Below are 26,679 nucleotides of genomic sequence, written 5' to 3'. Positions count from 1 at the left end.
TAATTTGAATGTGAAAAATTTCCCCAAAGTCAGGTATTAAAAGTAATGAATGTAACATCTTTTTTACTGTTTCCTAACTGCCATCTATTTTTTTTCTTATGATTATTAGAAAGCCTATGTATAATTAGATTCTGGTTTTTCCCTGCAATAAATATTTAAAAGCTAGTGGGATGTATGTTTTCTTTCTGAAACTGAGGCTTCTTTCCAGACTGATCAAATTTGTCCTTTTGATTTCTACTCATGTTTTAAATCTGTATATAGCACAGTTCTTGGCTTGTTTATTTCTCTTACTGGAATCAAGAGGAGCAAAGTAAAACAGATCTACAGTCCTTTATATCATCCCTCCTCCAAGGACTTGAGGAAAAGTTAGTTAGCAGAGAAACAGATCAATACTTCCAGCTAGGTCATGATGGAGTCTTTTTTCCTCTTCACAAGCATCAGTTTGAAGATCCAGGCTCCATTTCTAAAGCTTCAACAGTGATCAGGATTGATACTCACAAATTAATTCCAAGCCATAATTTTGTTTAAATCTTATCAATAGCCTGTTAAGTAAAATCTGAATACCCAAAACAACATTCCATATGATGTATACAACCGAATTTGAAAACCATCAACTAAAGGAACCTGTAGACTAGGATCTGAGGCTCCAGAGTTCTCGCTGTTCTCATCATTGTCAAATTCAACTGTAAATCACCTCATTTTTCTTTCTGTTCAATATGACTGTACTGAAAAGATTCCTTCAGTCCAAAATCAGTGTTAAATCTCAATATCTGTGTTTGGCAATCAATCTGTAATGCTGGCACTTGGCTACAATGAGTCTATAAGATGTGGGATTGCTAGGAGTGCTTTCTAAGTACAGCTGCACAAAATGTTTTTTTCCTCTTGAAAGCTCAATGGTTTGCTTCTTAATTCGGAAAAAAATAAAGAACATTTTTAAAAGAATTTCATGGAGCTATTATAAAAGTTCTTTAGCTAATAAAATACTGTGAATATGTCCATGCTCTGAGCTTAATTTTTAATTTCCTAATTAATTTCAATGTGTGTTAGTCACTCAGTCATATCCGATTCTTTGTGACCCCATGGACTTCAGCCTGCCAGGCTCCTCTGTCCATGGGATTCTCTGGGCAAGAATACTGGGGTGGGTTGCTATTCCCTTCTCCGTGGGACCTTCCCAACCCAGAGATCGAACCTCAGTCTCCTGCATTGCAGGCAGATTCTTTACTGTCTGAGTCACCAGGGAATACTTTGGTGCAAATTGATTTAATTCAACAATTGTTTGTTGATGACTTAATCTGTTACATTATTCCCTTAAAAAACCAAGGGGAAACTAAAATTATAATTAATAAAGCCAAATTCTAATAATAGACTAATAATATCAAATTCTAATTCTAATAAAATCAGGGCCACACACTGCACTTTAAACCCCACTCAGGGACTTCCCTAGTGGTCCAATGGTTAAGATGTTGTGCTTCCAATGCAGGGGGCACAGATTCAATTCCTGGTCAGGGAACTAAGATCATAAGTGCCATGGGGCACAGTCTAAAAAAAAATAAAAAAATAAACCCCACTCAGAACCTGTTGATGGGATCCTGAAGTAATGGGCAGTAGCCAACATAAGGTGAAAATTCTGACCAGAATCAGGTCTCCCAAATTTCTCCAAAGCACCCAATTGAGAAAGGAAAATAAAATTTTACCATGTCCCTTCCTTTGCCAGTCTGACTCATTGGTTTTTGATTCTTCCCCTCCTATGGATGGCTTCTCCAATGACAAAAGTGGTAAAGAGTCTGCCTGGAGTGCAAGAGACTTGAGTTCAATCCTCAGGTCAGGAAGCTCCCCTGCAGAAGGAAATGGCTCTAGTATTCTTGCTGGAAGAACTGCATGGACAGAAGAGCCTGGAGGGTTACAGTCCATGAGGTCTTGAAGAGTCAGACACAGCTAAGCGCACACCCTCTTAGGGGTATTATCTTCTAATTTGTCTCATTTTTGTGTCTTAAGAGTTTGGCTTAGATTTCTGCCTGCCTGCAACATGTATTTCCTGCTTTTGGCTATCTTTGGGAATGACTCTGGATTTTGGGAGAGGCTTCCCAGGTGGCTCAGTGGTAAAGAATCCACCTGCCAATGCAGGAGACCTTGGAGACACAGATTGATCCCTGAGTCTGGAGGAGGACATGGCAACTCACTCCAGGATTCTTATCTGAAAAATCCCATAGACAGAGGAGTCTGGTGGACTATAGTCCATGGGGTTGTAAAATGACTGAGCAACTGAGAATACACGCACGCATTGGATTTGGGGAAGGTAGTAACTTTTGCACCTCTTTTAGGATGCCTTTTAGTCCACGGATTTAATACTGTCAGAAATATTTACTCTTTGTTCAGGCTGAAAGATTGACAAGATATTTGAAAGGAAAAGACCCTGATGCTGGGAAAGATTGAGGGCAGGAGGAGAAGGGGATGATAGAGCATGAGATGGTTGGATGGCATCACTGACTCAATGGACATGAGTTTGAGCAAACTCCAGGAGATGGAGAAGGACAGGGAAGCCTGGTGTGCTGCAGTCCATGGGGTCTCAAAGAGTCACACAAAACTGAGTGACTGAATGATGATGAATAACTCTATAATCAGAAATTTGGCCAAATTAGAAGCTAATATTTAGGGTCTGATAGAATTTTCTTTTAGGCCTTTTCCTTTATTCTAAATGTATCCAGAGGGAAAGGTGGATGAGTTGTGTCAGTCCTTAACCATCTAGGCTACGACTCAGTTCTTAGAGGAATTAAAAGCAAGTGTCTCTATCTTCCAAATATTTGCAGAACCAGAAATGCAGTTATAGAGGCAAGTCAAAGTTCACCTAATCCTACCAACCCTAAAACCTCCCCTATTTATCTTAAAAGGCCTGTTACTTGCATTCCTTCTTTATGCCTTTGAGATGTGGATATTCTACAAACTTCATGGAGATAATTCTTATCAAAAGGGGAATAAAAGGTGAAAGGGTCATTTGGAATTGAGGCAAATAAAAAATCATGTGTCTTCACAAATATTTATATATAAAAAAAGCTTTAGCCATCAAAGCAGATAACTTATTCCAACTGTCCTTTTGTAACTAGTGAGCTTTGTATCATTGTACTTGATTCAAGGTAGAAATTTTTAAATGAAACTATAAAGTCTCTGTGTCTGTGTCCATATGTGTATCTATTTATGTGTTAAATATGTGGTATATTTTTAACCTCTGGATGATATTACTTAATTTGTAAAAGAGCTCCATTTAATTGGCTTAAAGAAAATCAGGCACTTATAAAAATTAAGCAGTCATAAAATTCTCAGAAATATAATAGAGATTTAACCCAAATAGTTTTCAGGTTCATATGCTCTAGGAAAATACTCAGAAATAAAGTTAGTTTGTGTCGATTTTATTAGAATAGGCATATCTTTAGAGTTCTCAACAATGAATATAATGCAGACATGTAACTCTTATTTCATCTGGATTTATTAATTTTATTAATCAAATGAGTTCATGTTATCTTCACTAAATTTGTCAGCAAGAAAAGGTAGCTTGGGATGATGGCTGACTTCGCTTAATGTCTCATGAAGTTTTTGTGGATAGTCTAATCATTAAGTAAATGGAAGAGATGTAAGTAGGACAAAAAGTTTTTAGGTGAACTTTTCTAATAGTTTTCCCAAATCTTTTGGTAACCTGGAACATCAAAGTTTTACTGAGTTCAGTTAAGTGATGAGTTAGCTAAATTATTAAATATCCAAATCATTTCCAAATAACATAAAACATTGCAACATTAATTGCTAAACACAAGTTTATCCACTTTTGGTTTTCTTTTATGGAACTAAAAGTGCTTGTGCCAATTAGTAAACATCTTTTATGCCATGTTGAGAAATTTTCTATGAGAAAGCACATGTCTGGAAATTATAAAAAGTATTTACAGACTTTCCCAGTCACAGAATGCTAGTACTGAAGATGGTTTATAATTGTTTAATCTTTTAAAAAGTATTCCCTCTGCTTCTGTTCTCTGAAAGAGACTGTAAAGAATTAGAATAGTTTCTTCCTTAAATGTTCAATTGAATTTATTAGTCATCCTATCTGTGCCTGGTACTATTAATTATTAGGTCAATCTTTAATAAATACAGGCCTATTCATATTGTTCATTTCTTCTTATGAGTTTAAAAATTGGATTAGGAAGATCCCAAGCAGAAGGGCATGGTAACCCACTCCAACATTCTTGCCTGGAGAATCTCATGGACAGAGGAGTTTGGCAGGCTACAATCCATGGGGTCTGAGTCAGACACAACTGAGCTACTTACATACACACATGTATCTCTCAAGGAATTGGTCCATTTCATCTAGATTATCCAATTTGTTGGCATAGAATTATTCACAGAAATCCTTTATTATTCTTTCAATAGCCATGAGATCTGTAATGATGTCCCTTCTTTCATTTCTAGTATTAGTAATTTGTGTCTACTCCCCATTTTCTCTTAGCCTGGCTAGACTCTTATTTTATTTTTATCATGGTGAGATGATAAAAACAACATTAAGGATGAAAATGTCATTTTCTTGACCACGATTTAAGTCACTTTGAAAAGGCAATAATCATATTAAAGCCAAAACAAACACCTCAATTTATTTTATTCTAAATTTGCTTATATTTTGTGCGTAAGTCAAAATACAATTTGGGGTACACCTACACAAGAAGAATATGTCCAAGCAAATCTTATTGCAAATCAACATGAGTTGAATGCAGTTCAAGGCTATTTGCTACGATTTTGGTTAACTCATGAGTGGCAGACTTAATATCTTATAAATCTGTACTACCAGCACAATGCCTACTGTAGTGAATCTGATGACCCCAAACTTTTTTTTTTTTTTTATAGATACACATCCTTTCCTAGAGAATTACAGTGAAATTACTTTGTTGGAAGCATTTCAAACTTTTCGATAATACTGTGTACCCTTTCATTCTACTTTAAACAGCAACATTGCTTAGATGGTATACCACACAGGGACTAGGGCCAGGGCGGACGTAACAGCATCAGCAATTCTTACTGATTGTTCATCACGCTAACAAGGTAGTGATGAGATAACTCATCATGAAAATGCCAACTAATTTAAATAACCACTTGCCACACAGCAACATCATTCCCTCCTTTTCCTGGCCTCCATCCGCACCTACATCCTCCCATTATTATTGTTGGTAGCAGAGGATAAAAGACTGCCTTCTTTGGAGCAAGACCTGCTAGTTAAACTCCTTGCTCTGTTATTTACTGGCTGTATGACATTTGGTAAACTGCCCAAACTCTCTGATGTTGTCAGCATTAAATGCATTAATATACATAAAGTGCTTAGAAAAATAACTGATATGGAATACACTCAATAAAAATTAGCTATTATTCCTAATTTTAATACCTAATGTGCCTCATGCACTTTCCATTAATTTATTCAACTATTCAAGAATTATGCGTTCCAAGCACTGTTCTGGGTGTTGGAATTATAGCAGTGAACGAAAGAGACCAGATTCCTGACCTCACGCAGGAGGAGACAAAGGGAGCAAGTAGTAAAATAAATAAATAGCAAGTAATGAAACCTCGGGGCTTCCTGTTGGCTCAGCTGTAAAGAATCCACCTGCAGTGCAGGAGACACAAGAGACAGGCTCAGTCCCTGGGTGGGGAAGGTTCCTTGCAGGAAGGCATGGCAACCCACTCCAGCATTCTCGCCAGGAAAATCCTATGGACAGAGGAGCCTGGCAGGCAACAGTCCATAGGGTACAAAGAGCTGGACGGGACTGCAGGGACTGAGCACAATGAAACTTTGGAGAAAAAAGTCAGGTAAGGAGAGAAAGAGATGAAGTTAGGATAAGAAAAGGCTTCAGTGATGAGGTGACATTTGAAATGAAGAAGGAAGCCAGGCAAAGGTCAATGATCAGGGGAAACAGGAAGTGTCAAAGAAGAGCAAGATGGGAAAGCACTTACTTGACCTGTTAGAGAAAGAACCAGAAGGCCAGCATGATCGTTGGTCCCGTGCAAGTGGAGAGGGACTTCCCTGGTGGTCCAGTGGTTAAGAATTCGCCTTCCAATACACAGGGTGTGGTTCAATCCCTGGTCAGGGAACTAAGAGCCCACATGCTGTGGGGCAACTGAGCCAGCATGCTGCAACTTGAGAAGCCTGCACACCACAACTACTTAGTCCACGCACTGCAACCAGAGAAGTTCGTGTGCCGAAATGAAGACCCAGCAGACACAAATCAAAAAAAAAAAAAAAAGCAAGTGGAGCGAGAACCAGAAAGCACTGGCACCCTGTGGACAGTTAAGAAGGAATCAGTGCCTCTGGTAAATGTAGGAAGGAGGACTCGGATGAAACTGTTATCACCCAGCTGCCTGTACGCAACAAGGAAGGGAAGAGGCAGATGGAGAAAAGGTGTGTGTGGCTCACTCAGTCAGGTTAACTGTGGAGAAAGCAATGTTTTACTCTTTCCTGCCTGTTTCTGTGAAAGCAAAAGAACTCTGAGTAGAGAGTTAAACCATCATCTCAAAAATTCCTTTTAGGAAAAGCAATAACATGAGGTGATTGGATCTGAAAGACAATCTTCCCTCTCCCCGCAAATAGATACTTTCCTAAAATTTCAAAGTAAGTGAGCACACTCACTCTGCACATTGCCTATGTACACAATTTAAAGTTGCCACTCTTATTTCCACCTGTATTTTACATCAAAATTGATCTATTAAGACATACCATAAATATCTCTATATTAACTCACTTGAACGAATGGACTATTCGTTACACAAATGCGAATTTCATCTTGACAGCGACTTTTCTCCCAACCTTATGACATCACTAAATTGAGCCCACATTTTCATGGCTGAATCTCTGGCAGCAAAGAATTAACTTTTACAACACAGGCTGTTCCCTGGGTGTCATTTTATTGGATGATGTTTTTATAAATCCTTAGGTATTCTCTCTATTGTAAAAACATGTGGGATAGTCTAAGATCTAGATCAGAAATTCTCTAATTCTAAAATGGCGTGATTTAAAATGTGAACTGGACCCCATCATATCATACTTTTCTGACCAGTGGCCATTGTGAACCATCTTGAAATATGACTTCCCCAGGCTGCAGCCACTCTGCCACCAGCACGCCCCCTCGTGGCTGAAGCAGGACATGCCATCCTGTGGATTCTCTGGTGCTTTCTCAGAAATGGACCAGGGCACTCTCACTCATTCAAGCCACAAGAAGGAAGGGGCATCGGATTAACTGTGTTAGAAATGAACGGCAGATTATTAACAAGTGATAATGTGATACCTTATTTCAGTTGAGTTAAAAAGCCTAAACAGTCTGGGTACTCATTTAAAACTATAAGTACCTGCTCTGGGCAAGGTACTCATAAGGCTACTGAAACCAAAGTACACTCATTTCATACAAAGTAGTCCTAATTCTCTGATTTCAGAAGCTTGCACCAGGGATCCCTTAACATTGAGGCACTGATACCAAGATGATGTAGAATAAGACCTCTGCTCCTCACGTTCGGACACAATACTGAATGGTCACTGGAGGAGAGATTCAGAGTACCCTCGTCACAGCAAGAAGATAAGTACATTTTAAGGAAATCTTTAAGTGGTTTTTTTGGTTTTTTATAATGGTAAAATCTCCTAACTTACTGAGATCCAATGAAAAGGGTTTTGATTCTGTTGTTTTGTAAAAAAATGAATGTGCGTGGGAGGGGAGATATGGGGTGGGAGGGGAAAGATGGGGTCAGTCACCATGCCATGCCTGCTCATGAGGAACAAAACTGCAGGTAACAGGTGAATAAAATCAACAAACTGTATAAAGACAATTGAAATATGTAATCCTCAGGTTATCCGGCAAGAAGTAGCCAACTTTCAGACTTCATGACCAATTCAAACAAACAAACAAACAAAATTCTGCCTTTAATCTTGGTGCCAACCATCTCTCCTTTATTAAACAAACAGACAATTCAGTGGGAATGATGCCTCAGATTTGAAACATATTCCCTGTAGACTGTTGGAGCTCTGAACTGGATTCAAAATGAATCCGTCCATACAATATCAATCAATACAATCAATATTTTGCTGCCTTTTCCTCTAGAAGGGGCTTCCCTGCTGGCTCAGGTGGTAAAGAATCGACCTGCAATGCGGGAAACCCAGGTTCCATCTCTGGATCAGGAAGATCCCCTGGAGAAGGGAATAGCTACCCACTCCAGTATTCCTGCCTGGGAAATTCCATGGACAGAGGAGCCTGGCAGGCTACAACCCATGTGTCCAACAAAGAGTTAGACACAACTGAGAGATGAACAGAAGAGGAGAGAAAGTCAATATGTAACAATTAGTGAGAAACTGAACAGGGAAAGATGTAAAAAATGAAACAGAAGGCCAAAAGATGTACAACATCCTCAGATACCGATATCTAGGGATGTCTATGTGTTTTATTTAAAATGGCCTAGACAGTTGGCCCTCCAGCAATATTGTTGGGTTTCACATCCCAGGATCTCGAGCGACAATTTTGGTTTGTTTTTTTAGTCACTAAGTCATGTCCAATTCTTTGTGACCTGCCAGGTTCCTCTGACCATGGGATTTCCCAGGCAAGAATACTGGAGTGGGTTGCTGTTTCCTAACTGCTTTCAGTTTAGAAGCAACAAGAGAACTTTAGAGGGAAGGAAGGAAATATGAGCTGTGTGTGGAGAAGAAAGTGTATCTGAATGTGTCTGTAGCTTGTAACGAAGGAACGAGTTCTTCCATGCACCTGAGGTCGGCTTGCTTTGGAAGAGAGAATGTGGGTAAGATGGGAGATAATCACAGAATCTTAATGGGGAAAAGAGACAAGCCTGGTTTGGTTGGGGCTTAGGAATAAGAGAAATAAAAATATGTAAAAACTAAATAAGAGAAATAAAAATATGTAAAAACTAAATAAGAGAAATAAAACTATGTAAAAACAAATATGCATGTCCTCAGGCTGTTTCTCTCATACCCACCTTCTACCCTTATCAGCAAAAGTCAGAAGAAGATAGCACTTTTCAAGACTCCTAAGATTCTTGCCATGCTGATTTATTACTAAAAGAATCTAGAGTCACACTATATGAATTCTTACATTGTAAAAGAAGAAAACTACTTAAAATGGAAATTGGATCTAGGAAAGCAAAGGGACTGGGCTGAAAGACAGACTGGGCGTTCAAAGCAAAAGGAAATTGTCCCCAAGGTAGCTGTTGATGGCAACTCAAGTGTTGTTGGATCCAAGACTGGAACCTGCCATTAGGCTTACCAGTGATACAACATTAGTGGAAAGGAAATCATACAGGGCTTTTAATCTCAAGTTAGACAATGGAAGGTGGGCAATGGCACTGAGTATCAGAATGACTTACAGAGCCATGTGCTATAGCTGGAAGAATGTTGAATTTTGACTCATAAGTCTTGGGTTTATGTCCACCAAAGACATTTCTTGGCTGTGTGTAGAAGTTATTTAAACTTTCTGGGTCAAGTTTCAACCATCTGTGCAGTTGGTATAAAAATTAGGAGGACTGGTTTTAAAATGAATTAATATTTGCTAGAGTACTTAATATAATTTTAAGGTCTCTATGAATCAATCATCTTATTAATTTTATTTTGTTGGGATGGTCATGCTATCATTCTGTCTTCACTGAATCTCTTTCTCTTGATAAATGCTTCTCCTCAACTTTTCATGATTCGGGTGGAATTTCCAATCAAGGGGTGTTTCTTCCCCTAACATAGGAGTGAGCTTATGACCAAAGGTAAAGCAGATATCACACCTACTCTGTGCCTGATCTCTTGTAGCACATAGTTGGGGATATGCTAGCAGAGTCTTTCTAAACATTATCATATGAACTCTGGGTGAGAAAAAGGCCCAAGCTTTAAGGCTATTTATAATCCTGGAGCTCCCAGGTGCCAGGGCCATTCTTACCCACATGGAGTGGTCCAACAGAAAGGTGAATCTGGAGGTAAAAATAGAGATGTTGATGGAGAGAAAGAAAGTTGAGTCTAGAGACAGTGATGGAGAGACACAAGTGGACAAAAAGGGAGACAGAAAGAGATTCCGGTTGATACTTCTCCAATCTTTCATTCACAAGTATTCAGTGGTTATTTCACGTGGGTCACAAGTTATTTAATGTACTGAGCATATATCCGTGATCCAAGAAAGCCTTGGTTCCAGCTCCCATACAGTTAATATTTTAATGAGAATGAAAGAGTGATAAACAATTTATGTAAGAAATTCAAGTCAAGCAGATTATGATAGATGGTAAGCCAAGCATGCCTGGAGAGGTGAAGAGTTATGAGGTGTGAGGTCATTTCTGATACATGTACAATGTAGCCTACTGACCTCAATGCTGATGACAGTCACAAAGCCTTTTCTGGAAAGACATGACAAATCTTTCACTTCTCTCATACTGCTGCTAAAAGAGAATGGAAGTGAAGTGAAAGTTGCTCAGTCGTGTCTGACTCTCTGCGACCCCATGGACTGTACAGTTCATGGAATTCTCCAGGCCAGAATACTGGAGTGAGTAGCCTTCCCCTTCTCCAGAGGATCTTCCCAACCCAGGGATGGAACCCAGGTCTCCCACATTGCAGGTGGATTCTTTACCAGCTAAGCCACAAGGGAAGCCCGAAAGAGAATGCAAAGTTTTACTCTATTAACTATTAGTCCTGTTGCAGAGAGAGATTTTGACTACATATGTCTAATAGGCAACCTAAATTTAACATGCACATATCTCTGATTCCTCATCAAGCTTCTCCCTATCTTTTTTATTTCACCAAATAGTGCATTTTAGAACTTTCCTGGTGGTCCAGTGCTTAAGAATCTGTCTTGTAATGTGGGGGACACAGGTTTGATCACTGGTTGGGGAACTAAGATCCCACATGCCGTGGGGCAACTAAGCCTGAGAGCTGCAACTACTGAGCTCAGGTCCCACAACTAGAGAGAAACCCACACACCACAACAGAAGACCCCACATGACGCAATTAAGGTCCCAGGGGCTGCAACTAATACCCAATGCAGCCAAAGATAAAATAAATAAAACCTTTTTAAAAATCACAATGGACTAATACTTTATTCTCAATAGGATGACTAATACTTGAAAGCAAAACAATGAAAAGAAAGAGTAACAAAGGTTGATGAGGATGTTGAAAATTTGTAACTCTCATACATTACTGGTGGGATTGTGAAATGTTACAACCACTTCAGAAATCAGTTTGGTAGTTCCTTAAAAGTAAATACAAAATTAACATATGATCCAATAATTGTATTCCTAGAGATATACTCAAGAGAAATGACAAAACATGTTCACACTAAAACTTGCACTGAGATATTCCTAGCAGCATAGTTCTTAACAGTGTAAAAAGCAGAAACAACCTAAATGCCCATCAAATGATAAAAGAACAGGAATGAAGTGCTAGTCCATCTCCTTCAGCTGGTTCAGGCATCCTTTCCAGGGATATATCGGGTAAAGGAGGCATAGTAGATCAACAGCAACAGCAAATACTTTATTTGTTCCTAGATTTTCTAATTTGTCCTGCTGCTGCTGCTGCTGCTGCTGCTGCTGCTGCTAAGTCACTTCAGTCGTGTCCGACTCTGTGCGACGCCATAGACGGCAGCCCACCAGACTCCCCCGTCCCTGGGATTCTCCAGGTAAGAACACTGGAGTGGGTTGCCATTTCCTTCTCCAGTGCATTTAAGTGAAAAGTGAAAGTGAAGTCGTTCAGTCGTGTCAGACTCTTAGCGACCCCATGGACTGCAGCCCACCAGGCTCCCCCGTCCTTGGGATTTAGTTACATCTTATTGTATGTGCTGTCCTATTGTGCCTATTAGTGTGGGGAAGCCAGTCCATGGGTACCACTGAGCGGGTACCCCACTGGAAACTTAGGACTCTTCTCCCACCCTGAAATTGACAATACTGACTTTCTCAGACAATATGCTATTTCCATTCCCTAATGATGCTGCGAGGGATTGGAGGCAGGAGGAGAAGGGGACGACAGAGGATGAGATGGCTGGATGGCATCACTGACTCGATGGACGTGAGTCTGAGTGAACTCCAGGAGTTGGTGATGGACAGGGAGGCCTGGTGTGCTGCGATTCATGGGGTCACAAAGAGTCAGACACGACTGAGCGACTGAACTGAACTGAACTGAATGCTAAGATGCTTATTCTCTGCGCTCAGTCATGTGTGTGCTCAGTCATGTCCGACTCATTGCAACCCTATAGACTGTAACCTGTCAGGTACCTCTGTCCTGGGATTTCCCAGGCAAGAATACGGGAGTTTCCATTTCCTATTCCAGAGGACCTTCCCAACCCAGGGATTGAACCTGTGTCTCTTGCATTTCCTGAATTGACAGGCAGATTCTTTACTACTGTGCCACCTGGAAAGCCCATTCTGTGGGTGGATTTCCCCAAAAGGACTCTTCTATAAATCACAGATAATATGTAAGACCCAGAAAGTCTATAAAGGAAAAAGAGGTTACTCTGATTGAAGATCACAGTAGTCCTGAAAAACTCTATGGAGATGCCAAAAAAATAATTTCAGGCATTCTGGTATGAACTGGAAAATCAGCCTACTAGTACTGACTGTGGGATACGCAAACAGTTTTTTGGCTCTCATTCAAGGGTGCTGTTACTTAGCAAAGATGACTAAAAGACCATCTTTCCCTGCCTCTCTCATGCTATCCATTTCCTTCTAGTGTCTCTTACATCACAGTCTTAGAAAGGGTTTATAGGAGGGATGATAGAGAGAGAATATAAGTATGTAGACTGGTACTTTCACAGAGAGAGGAAATATGAGGAAAACGATGAGAAAAAGTTTCTATAATTAAAACACTTTTATGCATTTTGTTCAAAATCAACCAAAAATTACCCATAATATTCTATTCCCTAAAACCTCATAATGTTTCCCTAGATCTTGACCTTGATACTTGTTTTGTTTTTTCTCAGTATATAACATGACTTCCCTGTATTTCAAAAGCATATTTAACTTCTTCTGAAATGTATATAAATATTTTTATCTTGTAACACTTTTTTCCCCAGAGCAGACTCAATGTTTGAAACTGAGCTAGCCACTCCAGTCTGCTATAATTGGAAATGGGAAATGACCACTTCCAAGTTATATGTGGGAAATTGAGGTATAGAGAGGGTAAGTGATTTCTCAGAGTTGTCCAGTGGAGTGGGCAAGCTGAGATTCCAACCTTAGTCTCTACTGCTCTAAAGCCCAGCTCTTCTTCACGTAATAAGAAGTAGTCTTTTAGAGTAAGTGTGGACTTCCCTGGGGGTCCAGTGGTTCAGAGTCCACCTGCCAATGCAGAAGACATGGTTCAACCCCTGGTCTGGGAAGGTTCCACATGCCACGAAGCACATAAACCTGTGCTCCAAAACTGCTAAAGCCTGTTTACCTAGAGCCTGTGCTCCACAGCAAGAGAAGCCACCACAAGGAGAAGCCCTCACACCACAACTAAAGAGCACCCCCCCACCCAGCCCTTGCTTGCTACAACAAGAGAAAGCCCACACAGAGCAACAAAGACCCAATGCAACCAAAAGTTAATTAATTAATTAAATAGAGTAGGTGTGTACTTACGCAGCCCAAGGCCCTCCCTTTCTTATGAATCACAAAACAACCACTAAAAAAAGTAGAGATGGAGAGGATATTGTATCAATTTATAAACAAAAGAACTATGAAGTTAAAGTGTTTAAAACTGAGATAAAGTGGTCTCCAGTTTCTGGCTGATATGTGTTGGCCTCATTTCTTCCTTCATGCAGAATGAACCATGGAAGTCATATTTCAATCTTTCCAAGGGTATGGACTTTCCCCACATCAACAGCCCCCAAATCAATCATGTCTGGCATAACCGAGCCATTTTACGATGCTTTATTTTTTCTAGAGAACTATCACTGTCTGACATTTTGGGTTGTACTTATTTTTTCCAAGTCTGTTTCCAGCCAGAATGTAAGTTCCTAGTGATCAGCAGTGTTAATTTTTCTTTCCAGAGTTTATCCCAGTACTTGACACAGAGTGAGTCTTCCATAAATTCATTTTGGTTCAAATGAACCATTTCTGTCACTTAAAACATGTACTATATTCATCACTCAAACCAAACCTTTTAATCTAGGTGTAGGAAGTCAATTTTATGGAAAACTTTGTAACTGTAAACAATGACAGTAGTCCCTTTTTGTCCTTATCCATTTTCCTTTAAGTCAGTTTGGCTCATTTTTTTTCCCAGTGGGAACTTACTGAAAATCAACCTTATAAAAGAGGTTGGGAGGAAAAAGGAAAAAAAAAAAAATGCATAGCAAAGTGAAACAGAATATAACATATCACTAATGATGTCAGCTTTCTTAACTAGTAAATCCTAATATAGTTAGTTTGAAATTAGCTCATATTTATAAGCGCTGACATTTATCTTTTCTTCAGCATCCTATCACCAGCAATCATTGGCTTTTGCTTTATCAAGTCAATATATGAATAAACTCATTATTTTAATGTCACGATGTACAGAAGAAACAGTGAACAATTTTTGGCACAATGACGTGAAGCAAATCAGTGAAAAATCAGCAGGCTATCTGGAAACAAATTTCTCCTAACATTCTCAGGCTGCAGCTTCTGAGCCAGTGTCACTGTATGTTCTCTATAATCCAATTTCTTTTTAAATGGCTTTCCGTTCCTTTTTTGTGCTCTATTGATGTTAGGCATGAATGAATGCAAACACTTGCACCATCAAAAACAAACAGCACCCTACCACCCGGAATGCCCTGGCAGGAGTCCACAAAAACAAGATTTAACTCCTCGGAATGGCAGTCGGTAGACAGAATTAATGGGTGGTCTTTCCAGAAAAATGGCTTATAAACTTCACTGAAATAGTAATTTGCTGCCTTGGTATCAGCATTTGTTTGCTTGTTATTGATATCTTAACTGTTACCTTAGAAAGAAAAGTCAGGATATTTAATGAAGAAATTTAATTTGAAACTCACAATTCTCCAAACCACTGTTTTTTAAAACCACACAAGCTTTGCTGATAATTATTGACAATGTGTATTATTGACCTACTGACATTTTACTTTTTGGTTGATATGACTAGTGTGACTCCAAGGCAACAAATTAAACTTATTTTGCCCATGCCATTCAAGGCTGTGTAGCTGTAAGAGTAGAATTTTCTAAAAGTCAAACCAAGACACTCAATGAATATATCAAAAAATCTAACTTGCAATGCAAAAAAAAACAAAAAACAAAAAAAACCAGCAGTTATAAGGACACTGCTATATTATATTATACATAGAAAATTCTTTATTTACTTAAAATTGTTTTGTAATGGTTTCTTTCCCCTATGATCTGAGGGGAAAAGAGAAACATTTGGGGTTAGAATCTCAATATATCTTGGTGATCAGACACCTATTAACTATGCATTTTTCTACTTGCCAACTGATGGCATCTGTTTGTTTAAACCATACAAATTGCAGCAATGTCCACAGCAGATTAAGGTCACTAAGAGCTAAGGTAATAACATTACCCTGGAATAATTTTCCAGCTTGAAAACATAAGCTTTCTTCCATCTGTACTTTTCTAACAATGTATGAAATATTTATGGAAAAAGTTATAATTTTATTTCTTGTAACCATGCTAATCAATACATTTTTTTACATTCTTGATAGTTTAGCCACTTTGTTGCACATAAAACTTCACAGAGCAACTTAATGTGGGCTGAATTCCTCTTTTTCTGATCTCTTGAAAATCAGAAGTCCTACCAATGGTCACATATATATTATATCCATCAACTGTTCGCAGAGCAATGTATTAGTTGCAGGACAGATCATGTCTTTTAATCAGGTTCTGAATGAGAAGGGGTCTGTGGCCTTTGGCTGAATGTCCTCAGTTTGATAAGAGTAATAATGTTCTGGACATATCTTATGCAAACTTCCTTCTAGATACTGTGACCCCATACGTAGCTCAAAAGCAGTGCAGTCTTTGAAAAAGAGATTGGGGAAAATGACAATTTTAAGAGTACACTCCACCTCTTTACACTAACTTGCTCACTGATGGGTTCTTTGCAGAAGCTCTGACCATCCCTTGAATCTCAATGACTCTTGGGTGTCTTGGGGCTACAGCACTATTTCAAGAAAACAACATATCCTTTAAGCTTTTAACCTTCCAGTTCTACCTGAAAAAAAAAAAATTTCTTGACCATGAACCTCTGAGCAACAAACAAACACAAAAACCAAAACACAACCACCCTACACTGTCTTATTGTCCCGGATGATGAGCTATAGTTTTCTCCCTAGTCTGTAAGAAGCCTAAGGCAGAAAATTCCTTCATGTCAGGAAAATGGGGCTCTTTTTTCTTCAGTGCCTGAGTACTTTAATATGGGCCTTTCTAAAAGGTGGGGGGGGGGGGGTGGAAACTCAAAACATTTTCAACTGCTTAAGCATTTACATGGGAATTATCCCAGCGCATGGAAGAAAAAGAAGATAAACTTCTTATTCCTTGAGAATCCTGCACTGTGATCACTTGGTTGGCTGTCTATGCACACATGACCCTATCTAGCTCTCTCAATCAGGTCTCCTGTATTGCAGGCAGATTCTTTATCATGTGAGCCACCAGGGAAGCCCATAGAGATTAGGAGTTCATCTTATATGCAGGTAGTTTATAATTTATAATCTAGCTCATCACTGGGAAGCTGAATGTGAATAATTTAGGGCTATGTAATGGGTTTGGTCCTTTCCCAATTCAAACATTCAGTACTTTAGTAAAACATGTTGCTTTCATGGGATTTCCTTTCAAAAAAAAAAAAAAAAAAAACCTCCTCATATCCCAATCTTCTACAAATAATATGAAGGGCCAAAGACCAAGAACCAAGCACCTCTCCCAGTCAACCTGTAAATGTACAAACATACTATAAAATTATTTTTAATTGCCAAATGACTCTTCCACACTCAGGATACCTAAATATCATTGCATAAATATTTGTAGTTTTCTTCATACCCCTAATCAAAAAAATCGATCCACCCAAATATTACTTGTTTGAAGCAATGTTTCCAGGGGTGTTTTCATTTTATTGTGGCATTTCTCTTAATGACGTCAAATAATATACTCTGATTTTTCTATTTATTTTTATTCTATCTCTTTTTATTTTTCTAAGCCCATGACAACTACAATTAAACTTCCCAAGGGGTAAAGGCAAGGAAAAGCTACAAAAATCTGATCTGATTTTCCTACACTTCCCCCTGCTCCCTATTTCCAAGCCACTAATCCCCTCTCAAATTGTACAATAGAACAGCTAGACATAAAGCAAAGGAGATAAAACTGGCCAGCCAGGGCATTGTTCTTGCTAATCTGCACCATTTACATAAGGGTTAGAAGACTTGTTTTATCATTTAAACAGGCTTAAAGGCCTCTTTGCAAATGAGATTTAGTTCCTACAAAAGAATGCATTCTAGCTATTTGGTGAGCTTCTGCTGGACCAGCAGTGGGAGCTGACTCGGCAGTTAACTTAAGCTACTTCTTTGGCCACATACCCTATATGCAAAGATTGCTTCCAGCTGCCCAAACTGAAAAGCATCAAGCTGATTAAATTCTTTCCAGGAGGTGAACAAGATGAGGAACAGGTTAAGAGGCCAATAAGGTCCGATCTTAAACTGTACCTGGGCAAACTCTCCTTTATGCAAGTGCCTTAGAAGTGCCTTAGAAGTGCCTTTGAACTTCTAGAGTCCCTTGAATCTTCTTTTGAAAAGGAACAGAAAGGCAGACAGCAAATGAAATTCAGAGGCAGAAAATCTTAGAATAGTCTCCAACTGTGAAGTAAAGACAATCTAAACTCTTTGACTCATTGTTGGTCTGAGTGGCATTGGGCATGAAGATAAACTGTACAACTAACTCTCTTGTTAACTCAGCACAAAAGATAATCAGAAGGAAAAGATTCTCTTAACACAGAGAAGTACACCCTTTGCATCAAAATCTTAGATTTAAAAAATCAAGATCATGTTTATACATAGATACACCTATAATCTGTTTTACCTGGCACACCTTGAACAGATGTTCAATGTGACTTTGGCCTGAGGTTCAGCAGAGTAAGTAGCTCGACCTTGGTTAAATTTGCTCCCAGAAGGTGTCAGGGTAGTTACTCCCTCCATTCTTAAATCATCAAGATCCTCTGTAACAACATAAACAATTGCAGATAAAAAATTAACTCTAATGGAATTAAGATGAAAAGTCCATGTTTTCAGATACCTGCCAGTAGATTAAGAAAAATGTTATATTTCCACTTTGCAAAATCTTACTTCATTATCTTTCAAATCATTTCTAGATGTAGCTGGAGAAAATTATAAGGGAAAAGGGTGAGAGATCAATCTGTTTGGATAATGAATGGGCAGACCACATACAGTGAAGGACCTAAGCTACTCCATTTTGTAAGGTTCCGGGAAAAGAGCCTTTGGGAATCCCCTGACCTCACCCCACTGCCCACGAGCCAATTGGACCCCAGACCAAAATCTCCTGATTTAACGCTCAGGAACTCGTGGTCTACCTAGGTAATAGGAACCAATCAGAACCTGTGGCCAGCCCGGGAAATGAAAACCAATCAGAAACCAACACCTAACCCTTCCACAGAAGGTAACCAATTAGACGTCTCCCAACCCGGAAACTCCCGTTTGTCAAATTTCTCCCGAGAGAATACCCTATATAAGCATTGAAACCCAGAGCTCAGGGCTCCTCCCTATAGCCGCTGCGTCGGTATCTGTGGGAGCCCCAGCTGAGCTTGGCAATAAAAACTCTCTTGCTTTTGCAATGGATATCGGCTCCCTGGTGGTCACTGGGAGATTTCACAACTTGGGCATAACAATAGAACATAGATCCACAACTTCCACTGTAACCATCCACAGAAGTCAACCATAATCTCTACGGCAATTGGCCCCAAATGGTCAAGACTTGGTCAGTGACTGCCAGCTTCCAACTAGGAACAATCCACAAGCATATGCATGCTCAGTCGCTCAGCTGTGTTAAACTCTTTGCAGCCCCATGTACTGTAGCCCACCAGGCTTCTCTGTTCATGGGATTTTACAGGCAAGAATCTTCTGCATCTCCCGCATTGGCAGTTGGATTCTTTTAGCACTGCACGACCTGGGAAGCTCAAGAACAATCCAGAGGAAGACAAATATGCTCCCAAACCAATTACGTCAGATCATTCACTTCTAATTTGCCTGTCTTGAGCTTCCCCATCCAACAAACTCCAATCAGAATACCTGATGCCTTCTCTTTTTAACCCTAAATCTTTCCTTTTTATCTTCACCTGGGGAGGACAAGAATACACCAGGATAGTCACACTCCAGGTGTTCATTGAAACCTTCTATTTCATCCAGGCCCTCAAACATTTAAAAGGTCTACATTTCTCTTGTAATTTAGTTCTAGCCAAATTTGTACATGATCTACTTTATTCACAGTATAAGGAATCTTGTAAAAAGGACTCGATTTACTTGCTCTGAGCCTTAGCAAAAGAGGGGCATAAAGTTTCAAAAGATAAGCCATAATTTTGCCAAAACATAATCCATGACTGAAGTTATATAAGAAGGGAAATCACTCTTTTCTGATAAGACTGTAGACTATCCAAACATCTGAACTTTCACAAAACAACTGAGAGAATTTCTAGGTTAATTATGTTAAAAACATGACAGCAAACCCATAATGAAGTTGCTCATACTAAGTCCAGTGTTATCAAACTGAGATTTAATTTAATTACAGTTTAAGCTCTTCCAAAAATGGAATCCTAAACAGTCAGAGTTTGTTCGTTTCCAAGGCAAACCATTCAGTATCACGGTAATCCAAGTCTATGCCCCAACCAGTAATGCTGAAGAAGCTGAAGTTGAACGGTGCTCTGAAGACCTACAAGACCTTCTAGAATTAACACCCAAAAAAGATGTCCTTTTCATTATAGGGGACTGGAATGCAAAAGTAAGAAGTCAAGAAACACCTGGAGTAACAGGCAAATTTGGCCTTGCAGTACAGAATGAAGCAGGTCAAAGACTAATGGAGCTCTGCCAAGAGAATGCACTGGACATAGCAAACACCCTCTTCCAACAACACAAGACTCTACACATGGACCTCACCAGATGGTCAACACCGAAATCAGATTGATTACATTCTTTGCAGCCAAAGATGGAGAAGCTCATACAGTCAGCAAAAAACAAGACTGGGAGCTGACTGTGGCTCAGATCATGAACTCCTTATTGCCAAATTCAGACTTAAGTTGAAGAAAGTGGGAAAACCACTAGACCATTCAGTTATGACCTAGATCAAATCCTTAACGATTATACAGTAGAAGTGAGAAATAGATTTAAGGGACTAGATCTAATAGACAGAGTGCCTGATGAACTATGGACAGAGGTTCGTGACATTGTACAGGAGACAGTGAGCAAGACCATCCCCAAGAAAAAGAAATGCAAAAAGGAAAATGGCTGTCTGAGGAGGCCTTACAAATAGCTGTGAAAAGAAGAGAAGCCAAAAGCAAAGGAGAAAAGGAAAGATATACCCATTTGAATGCAGAGTTTCAAAGAATAGTAAGGAGAGATAAGAAAGCCTTCCTCGGTGATCAGTGCAAAGAAATAGAGGAAAACAACAGAATGGGAAAGACTAGAGATCTCAAGAAAATTAGAGATATCAAGGGAACATTTCATGCAAAGATGAGCTCAATAAAGGACAGAAATGGTATGGATCTAATAGAAGCAGAAGATATTAAGAAGAGGTAGTAAGAATACACGGAAGAACTGTACAAAAAAGATCTTCACAACCCAGATAATCACAATGGCGTAATCACTCACCTAGAGCCAGACATCCTGGAATGTGAAGTCAAGTGGCCTTAGGAAGCATCACTATGAACAAAGCTAGTGGAGGTGATGGCATTCCAGTTGAGCTATTTCAAATCCTAAAAGATGATGCTGTGAAAGTGCTGCACTCAATATGCTGGCAAATTTGGAAAACTCAGCAGTGGCTACAGGACTGGAAAAGGTCAATTTTCATTCCAATCCTTAAGAAAGGCAATGCAAAAGAATGCTCAAACTACTGCACAATTGCACTCATCTCATACACTAGCAAAGTAATGCTCAAAATTCTCTAAGCCAGGCTTCAACAATATATGAACAGTGAACTCCCAGATGTTGAAGCTGGTTTTGGAAAAGGCAGAGGAACCAGAGATCAAATTGCTAACATCCGCTATATGACTGAAAAAGAGTTCCAGAAAAACATCTATTTCTGCTTTATTGACTATGCCAAAGCCTTTGACTGTGTGGATCACAATAAACTGTGGAAAATCCCGAAAGAGATGGGAATACCAGATCACCTGATCTGCCTCTTGAGAAATCTGTATGCAGGTCAGGAAGCAACAGTCAGAACTGGACATGGAACAACAAACTGATTCCAAATAGGAAAAAGAGTACATCAAGGCCTGTATATTGTCACCCTGCTTATTTAACTTATATGCAGAATCATCATGAGAAATGCTGGACTGGATGAAGCACAAGCTGGAATCAAGATTGCCGGGAGAAATACCAATCACCTCAGATATTCAGATGACACCACCCTTATGGCCGAAAGTGAAGAAGAACTAAAGAGCCTCTTGATGAATGTGAAAAAGGAGAGTGAAAAAGTTGGTATAAAGTAAAACATTCAGAAAACAAAGATCATGGCATCTTGTCCCATCACTTCATGGCAAATAGATGGGGAAACAGTGGCAGACTTTATTTTGGGGGGCTCCAAAATCATTGCAGATGGTGACTGCAGCCATGAAATTAAAAGACTCTTACTCCTTGGAAGGAAAGTTATGACTAACCTAGACAGCATATTAAAAAGCAGAGACATTACTTTGCCAACAAGGTTCATCTAGTCAATGCTATGGTTTTTCCAGCAGTCCTGTATGGATGTGAGAGTTGGACTATAAAGAAAGCTGAGAACCGAAGAATTGATGCTTTTGAACTGTGATGTTGGAGAAGACTCTTGAGAGTCCGTTGGACTGCAAGGAGATCCAACCAGTCCATCCTAAAGGAAATCAGTCCCGAATGTTCATTGGAAGGACTGATGTTGAAGCTGAAACTCCAGTACTTTGGCCGCCTGATGTGAAGAGCTGACTCACTGGAAAAGACCCTGATGCTGGAAAAGATTGAAGGCAAGAGGAGAAGGGGACGACAGAGGATGAGATGGTTGGATGGCATCTCCAACTCAATGGAGATGAGTCTGAGTAAACTCTGGGATTCGGTGATGGACAGGGAGGCCTGGCATACTGCAGTTCATGGGGTCGCAAAGAGCTGGACATGACTGAGAAACTGAACTGAACTGAACTGAAACAGTCAGGAATCACCTGGTCAGCACCAGTGAGTTAACATCTGAGAGACCTCTGCTGTCCCCTAAAGGAAACTGCCTTCACCACAACATATCTGCTTTTTGCTAGTATAGCTTCCTGTATCCACTTCCTTCTGTCCATAAATGTCTTTCATTAACAACTGAATATTGCAAACAAGTGTCAAATGGCTCAGTCAGTAAAGAGTCTGCCTGCAATGCAGGAGACCCCAGTTCAATCCCTGGGTCAGGAAGATTCTCTGGAGAAGGAAATGGCAACCCACGCCAACATTCTTGCCTGGGAAATCCTACGTGCAGAGGAGTCTGGTGGGCCATGGTCCATGTGGTTGCAAGAGTTGGACACGACTTAGTGCCTAAATCTACCCACCTACCTAAGTTATAAACAGACTTTCTGTCATTTGAAGAGGGTTAGTCAACAGATTCCCTCTATAGGCACTTTCAACTAATATCCTTTGGTTCAGAAGTCTTGGGTTTATGTCCTCCAAACCCAAGTGGACATTTTGTCTACGTAAGCAATCTAGGCATGTCTTTAGAGTTTCAACATAACTTCATGGGAGTCAAAAAACTCATCACCTTGACCTGGTCATAAAGGCATAGTCCCCTCTTTGTAGGGCAATAACCACTGCTTCAAAATGCAGTGCTTCTGCTAAACTAGTCATAAGTGCCACTCTGTTCTCATGGTTCCTCTTGTGGCACAGATATTACTACTGTCCAAGAACACACAACCTTTTTTAGTTAGGTGATCAGCCCCTGATGAGATTCTGTTAGTTTTTTCCCCCTCACACTACTATTCATCATTGAGATACTCTGCCTGTGCACCTTCTTGTCCCTACCAAGGGAAGGGAAACTTAACATTTTCTTAGCTCACTTAGGAACTTGTTATACCTCATTCAGTGTTTTTAAAACTCTGACCTAATATTATTTGTTGACAAACCCTATCTCAAAACTTGAACCTGGAGCAGAACATGCTAACACCCATTGAAGCTTGCCTTTATAATACAGTCCTCCACCTGAGGGAAAAATCAGCCCCAAGGACAAAACCATAGCACTTCCTTGACCTTGTCAACTGGTCAGAGACCACAGTGGTGGCTCAGATGGTAAAGAATCCACCTGCAATGCAAGAGATCCGGGTTCAATCCCTAGGTCGGGACGATCCCTTGGAGAAGGAAATGGCTACCCACTCGTTTTCTTGCCTGGAGAATTCCACAGACAAATGATCCTGGCAGGTTGCAAAGAGTTGGACATGACTGAGTGACTAACACAGATACAGACCGGGCATGATTTAAAAACAAACAAACCAAAAAACTATTACTTTGGGTTGCTTTGGAAGCCAAGACTCAATTCTGCTGGAACCTCCATCAAAAATGGACAACATACTTAACATACTTTTAGGTGTACTTCTAGTTCATACTGAGGTAGCTGGTGTGAAAGTTGAGGCGTATGAAAAAAGAAATGACATGGAAGCTAAAAGAAATACTCCAGCAGATCATTTTGCTAAATAAGCAGTCTTTTCTCCTTTTTCTCATCTTAAAAATAATTATTAATTTATCTATTTGGCTGCACTGGGTCTCAGTTGTGGCATGAGGGATTCCCTTTTTGTGTGTGTGTGTGTGGCTTCTGAACTCTTAGTTGCAATATGTGCACTCTAGGTACCTGAATCAGAGATTGAACCTGAGTCCCCTGCATTGGGACTGCAGAGTCTTAGCCATTGGACCACCAAGGAAGTCCCAAACAAGTAGCCTTCACCAAGGTTTGGATCCTATTAAAACTCTTAAAGAAATTCAAAGTAATCATTATAAAATATCAATATTTAGCTTCTGAACTTCACTCAGATCATCTCTGGTACTCCCAGCGCAGATGGCTGGAGGCACTAGATGGTTTCAAGTGGACATTTGCTAAATTTCTCCATGAAACTACTCATCATGGTATAGAAAAACTGGTTACTACCATAAATCAGCATGGCTGGGGAAACTTTTAAAAGATAGCTAAGGTAATTTTTTAAGTCATGTGGATTTGTTAACAGCATAATTCTAGAAAAAAACTGTGAATGTGGGAAATGGTCATGGACCAAAGCTTCAAAGCCCTTTAAAACCCTCATAATGTTATATTATGTACCTTCTACTTTCCATGAGATCTGAATACACTTTAGTTATTAAATGTCTATATAATTTCAGGATGAGTTTAAACATCTCTTTGCCAAAAAGCTATAATCTTTACAGTTGCTAAAGAGCTGGTCTATTTTGTATTTCTAATATTGTGAATATAAACTTTTATATCAAGTGATGGTTGTAAGAGCTGGACTGTAAAGAAGGCAGAGAACCAAATAACTGATGCATTAGAACCATGGTGCTGGATAAGACTCCTTAAAGTTCCTTAGACAGCAAGGAGATCAAACCAGTCAACCTTAAGGGAAATCAACCCTGAATACTTGTTGGAAGGACTGATGCTGAAGTTGAAGCTCTGTATTTTGGTCATCTGATGTGAACAGCTGACTCACTGAAAAATTCCCTAATGCTGGGAAAGACTGATGGCAGAAGGAGAAGAGGGCATCAGTGGATGAGAGGGCTAGATGGCATCGTTGATGCAATGGACATGAACTTGGGCAAACTTTGGGAGATGGTGAGGGACAGAGAGGCAGAGCGTGCTACAGTCCATGAGGTCGCAAAGAGTCGGGTATGACTGGGTGACTGAAGAACAACAACCAGGTGACCAAGGTGTACACTTCCCAAGAAATATTACTTAAAAAGAAAAACCTCTATAAGATATTAACCTTTACTCAGAAACCATACTGCGCTTATCATCTACAAACTTCTGAATGGTGAAAAGAACCAATGACATCTTGAAATATAATTAACAAACTTTCAGAAACCCTTGAGCTCCCTTGGTCAAAGGTACTCCCACCCTCCCTTAGGCCAATATGGTTCACTCCCTAGAGTGTTCAGTCATGTCATGCCCTACTCTTTGTGACCCCATGGACTGTAGCCTGCCAGGCTCCTCTGTCCATGGGGTTTTCTAGGCAATAATACTGGAGTGGCTTGCCACTTCCTACTCCAGGAGATTGCCCTGATCCAGGGATTGAATCCGAGTCTCTTGCATCTCCTACATTGGCAGGCGGATTCTTTACCACTAGGGCCAGCTGGGAAGCTCCCACCCCCTCTGGACACATGGTTTATTTCCCTGTGAACTGGTAACCGGAAGGCCCAAGGGTTTCAGTATCTTACCTATGATACTTTGCCCCGATGTATGGAGACATTGCAAAATGTTACAAGAGACTCGTGTACTAAGCCCAGTTCTATCACCAAAAGGTTAAAGTTGCATTTAAACATTTTAAACAACCTCTTCATGACATTCAACTATAAGATTTCATCTGTCAGAGAGACATCAGAGAAACTCTTGAACCTCACTGGAAGGGATTCTATCAAATACTGTTAACAACAAATACAGAAGTTAAGCTCCCTGAAGCAAATGCTTGGGCTCACAAAGAAACAATTTAGAACCAATAACATTGGAAACCTTCTTTAATAGGGGGCCTCAAAATGAAGATTCTCAGAGATTCTCCTGTTTCAGCTGATTTTCAAAGTATATAGACAAATGACCCAAAACTCTCAGAACGACCTGATGACCTCAGATTATGGACAGCTTCTGCACAAGATATTGAATCAAAACCTTTGTTTAATTACTATTTTGTTTTCCATCTGCTTACTTAAAATCATTCTTCTTGTAATTTCTATAAATTCCTGGTCATCACTCATCCCTAATGGCCCTTCTTTTATTCCCTTCGTACTAAAATTGTTAGAGCATAATCATTCTTATACCAATCTCAGATTTCCTGAACGGCAGCCTTTGAGCTTACTGATTGCTGGATATGCTATTCCTCACCAGACCCCTGTGATACAAACCAGGGATAATTCCAGTATCAACAAATGAGATAAAAGAGAATTACAGTCAATGGCATTTCACTTGAACCTATGTGGATAAATGGCCCAAAACAAATCAGCTCGTGACTGTTTATGTTGCTCTCTTATAGAAAGAGAACAAATAATCACAGTCTAGTAGTTAGAGCTTCAGTTCAGTTCAGTCACTCAGTCGTGTCCGGCTCTTTGCGACTCCATGAATCGCAGCACGCCAGGCCTCCCTGTCCATCACCAACTCCCGGAGTTCACTCGGACTCACGTCCATCGAGTCAGTGATGCCATTCAGCCATCTCATCCTCTGTCGTCCCCTTCTCCTCCTGCCCCTAATCCCTCCCAGCATCAGAGTCTTTTCCAATGAGTCAGCTCTTCACATCAGGTAGCCAAAGTACTGGAGTTTCAGCTTTAGCATCATTCCTTCCAAAGA

The 26,679-nt window shown here is 39.9% G+C and overlaps 1 protein-coding gene across 2 annotated transcripts in view; it reads right to left on the bottom strand.

Moving 5' to 3' along the window:
* C9H8orf34 (chromosome 9 C8orf34 homolog) overlaps window positions 1-26,679 on the bottom strand; it is a 336,866-nt gene that overhangs the window by 109,646 nt on the left and 200,541 nt on the right. For both annotated transcript variants that reach the window (XM_027973026.3, XM_042254288.2), the window contains exon 8: window positions 18,016-18,151. In XM_027973026.3, the coding sequence (XP_027828827.1) occupies window positions 18,016-18,151 (136 nt within the window). The remainder of the gene's footprint in view (window positions 1-18,015; window positions 18,152-26,679) is intronic.

The sequence above is a fragment of the Ovis aries genome, chromosome 9 (genome assembly GCF_016772045.2).
Source record: "Ovis aries strain OAR_USU_Benz2616 breed Rambouillet chromosome 9, ARS-UI_Ramb_v3.0, whole genome shotgun sequence".
Taxonomy (NCBI): Eukaryota; Metazoa; Chordata; class Mammalia; order Artiodactyla; family Bovidae; genus Ovis; species Ovis aries.
This window is presented reverse-complemented; position numbering and strand designations above follow the sequence as displayed.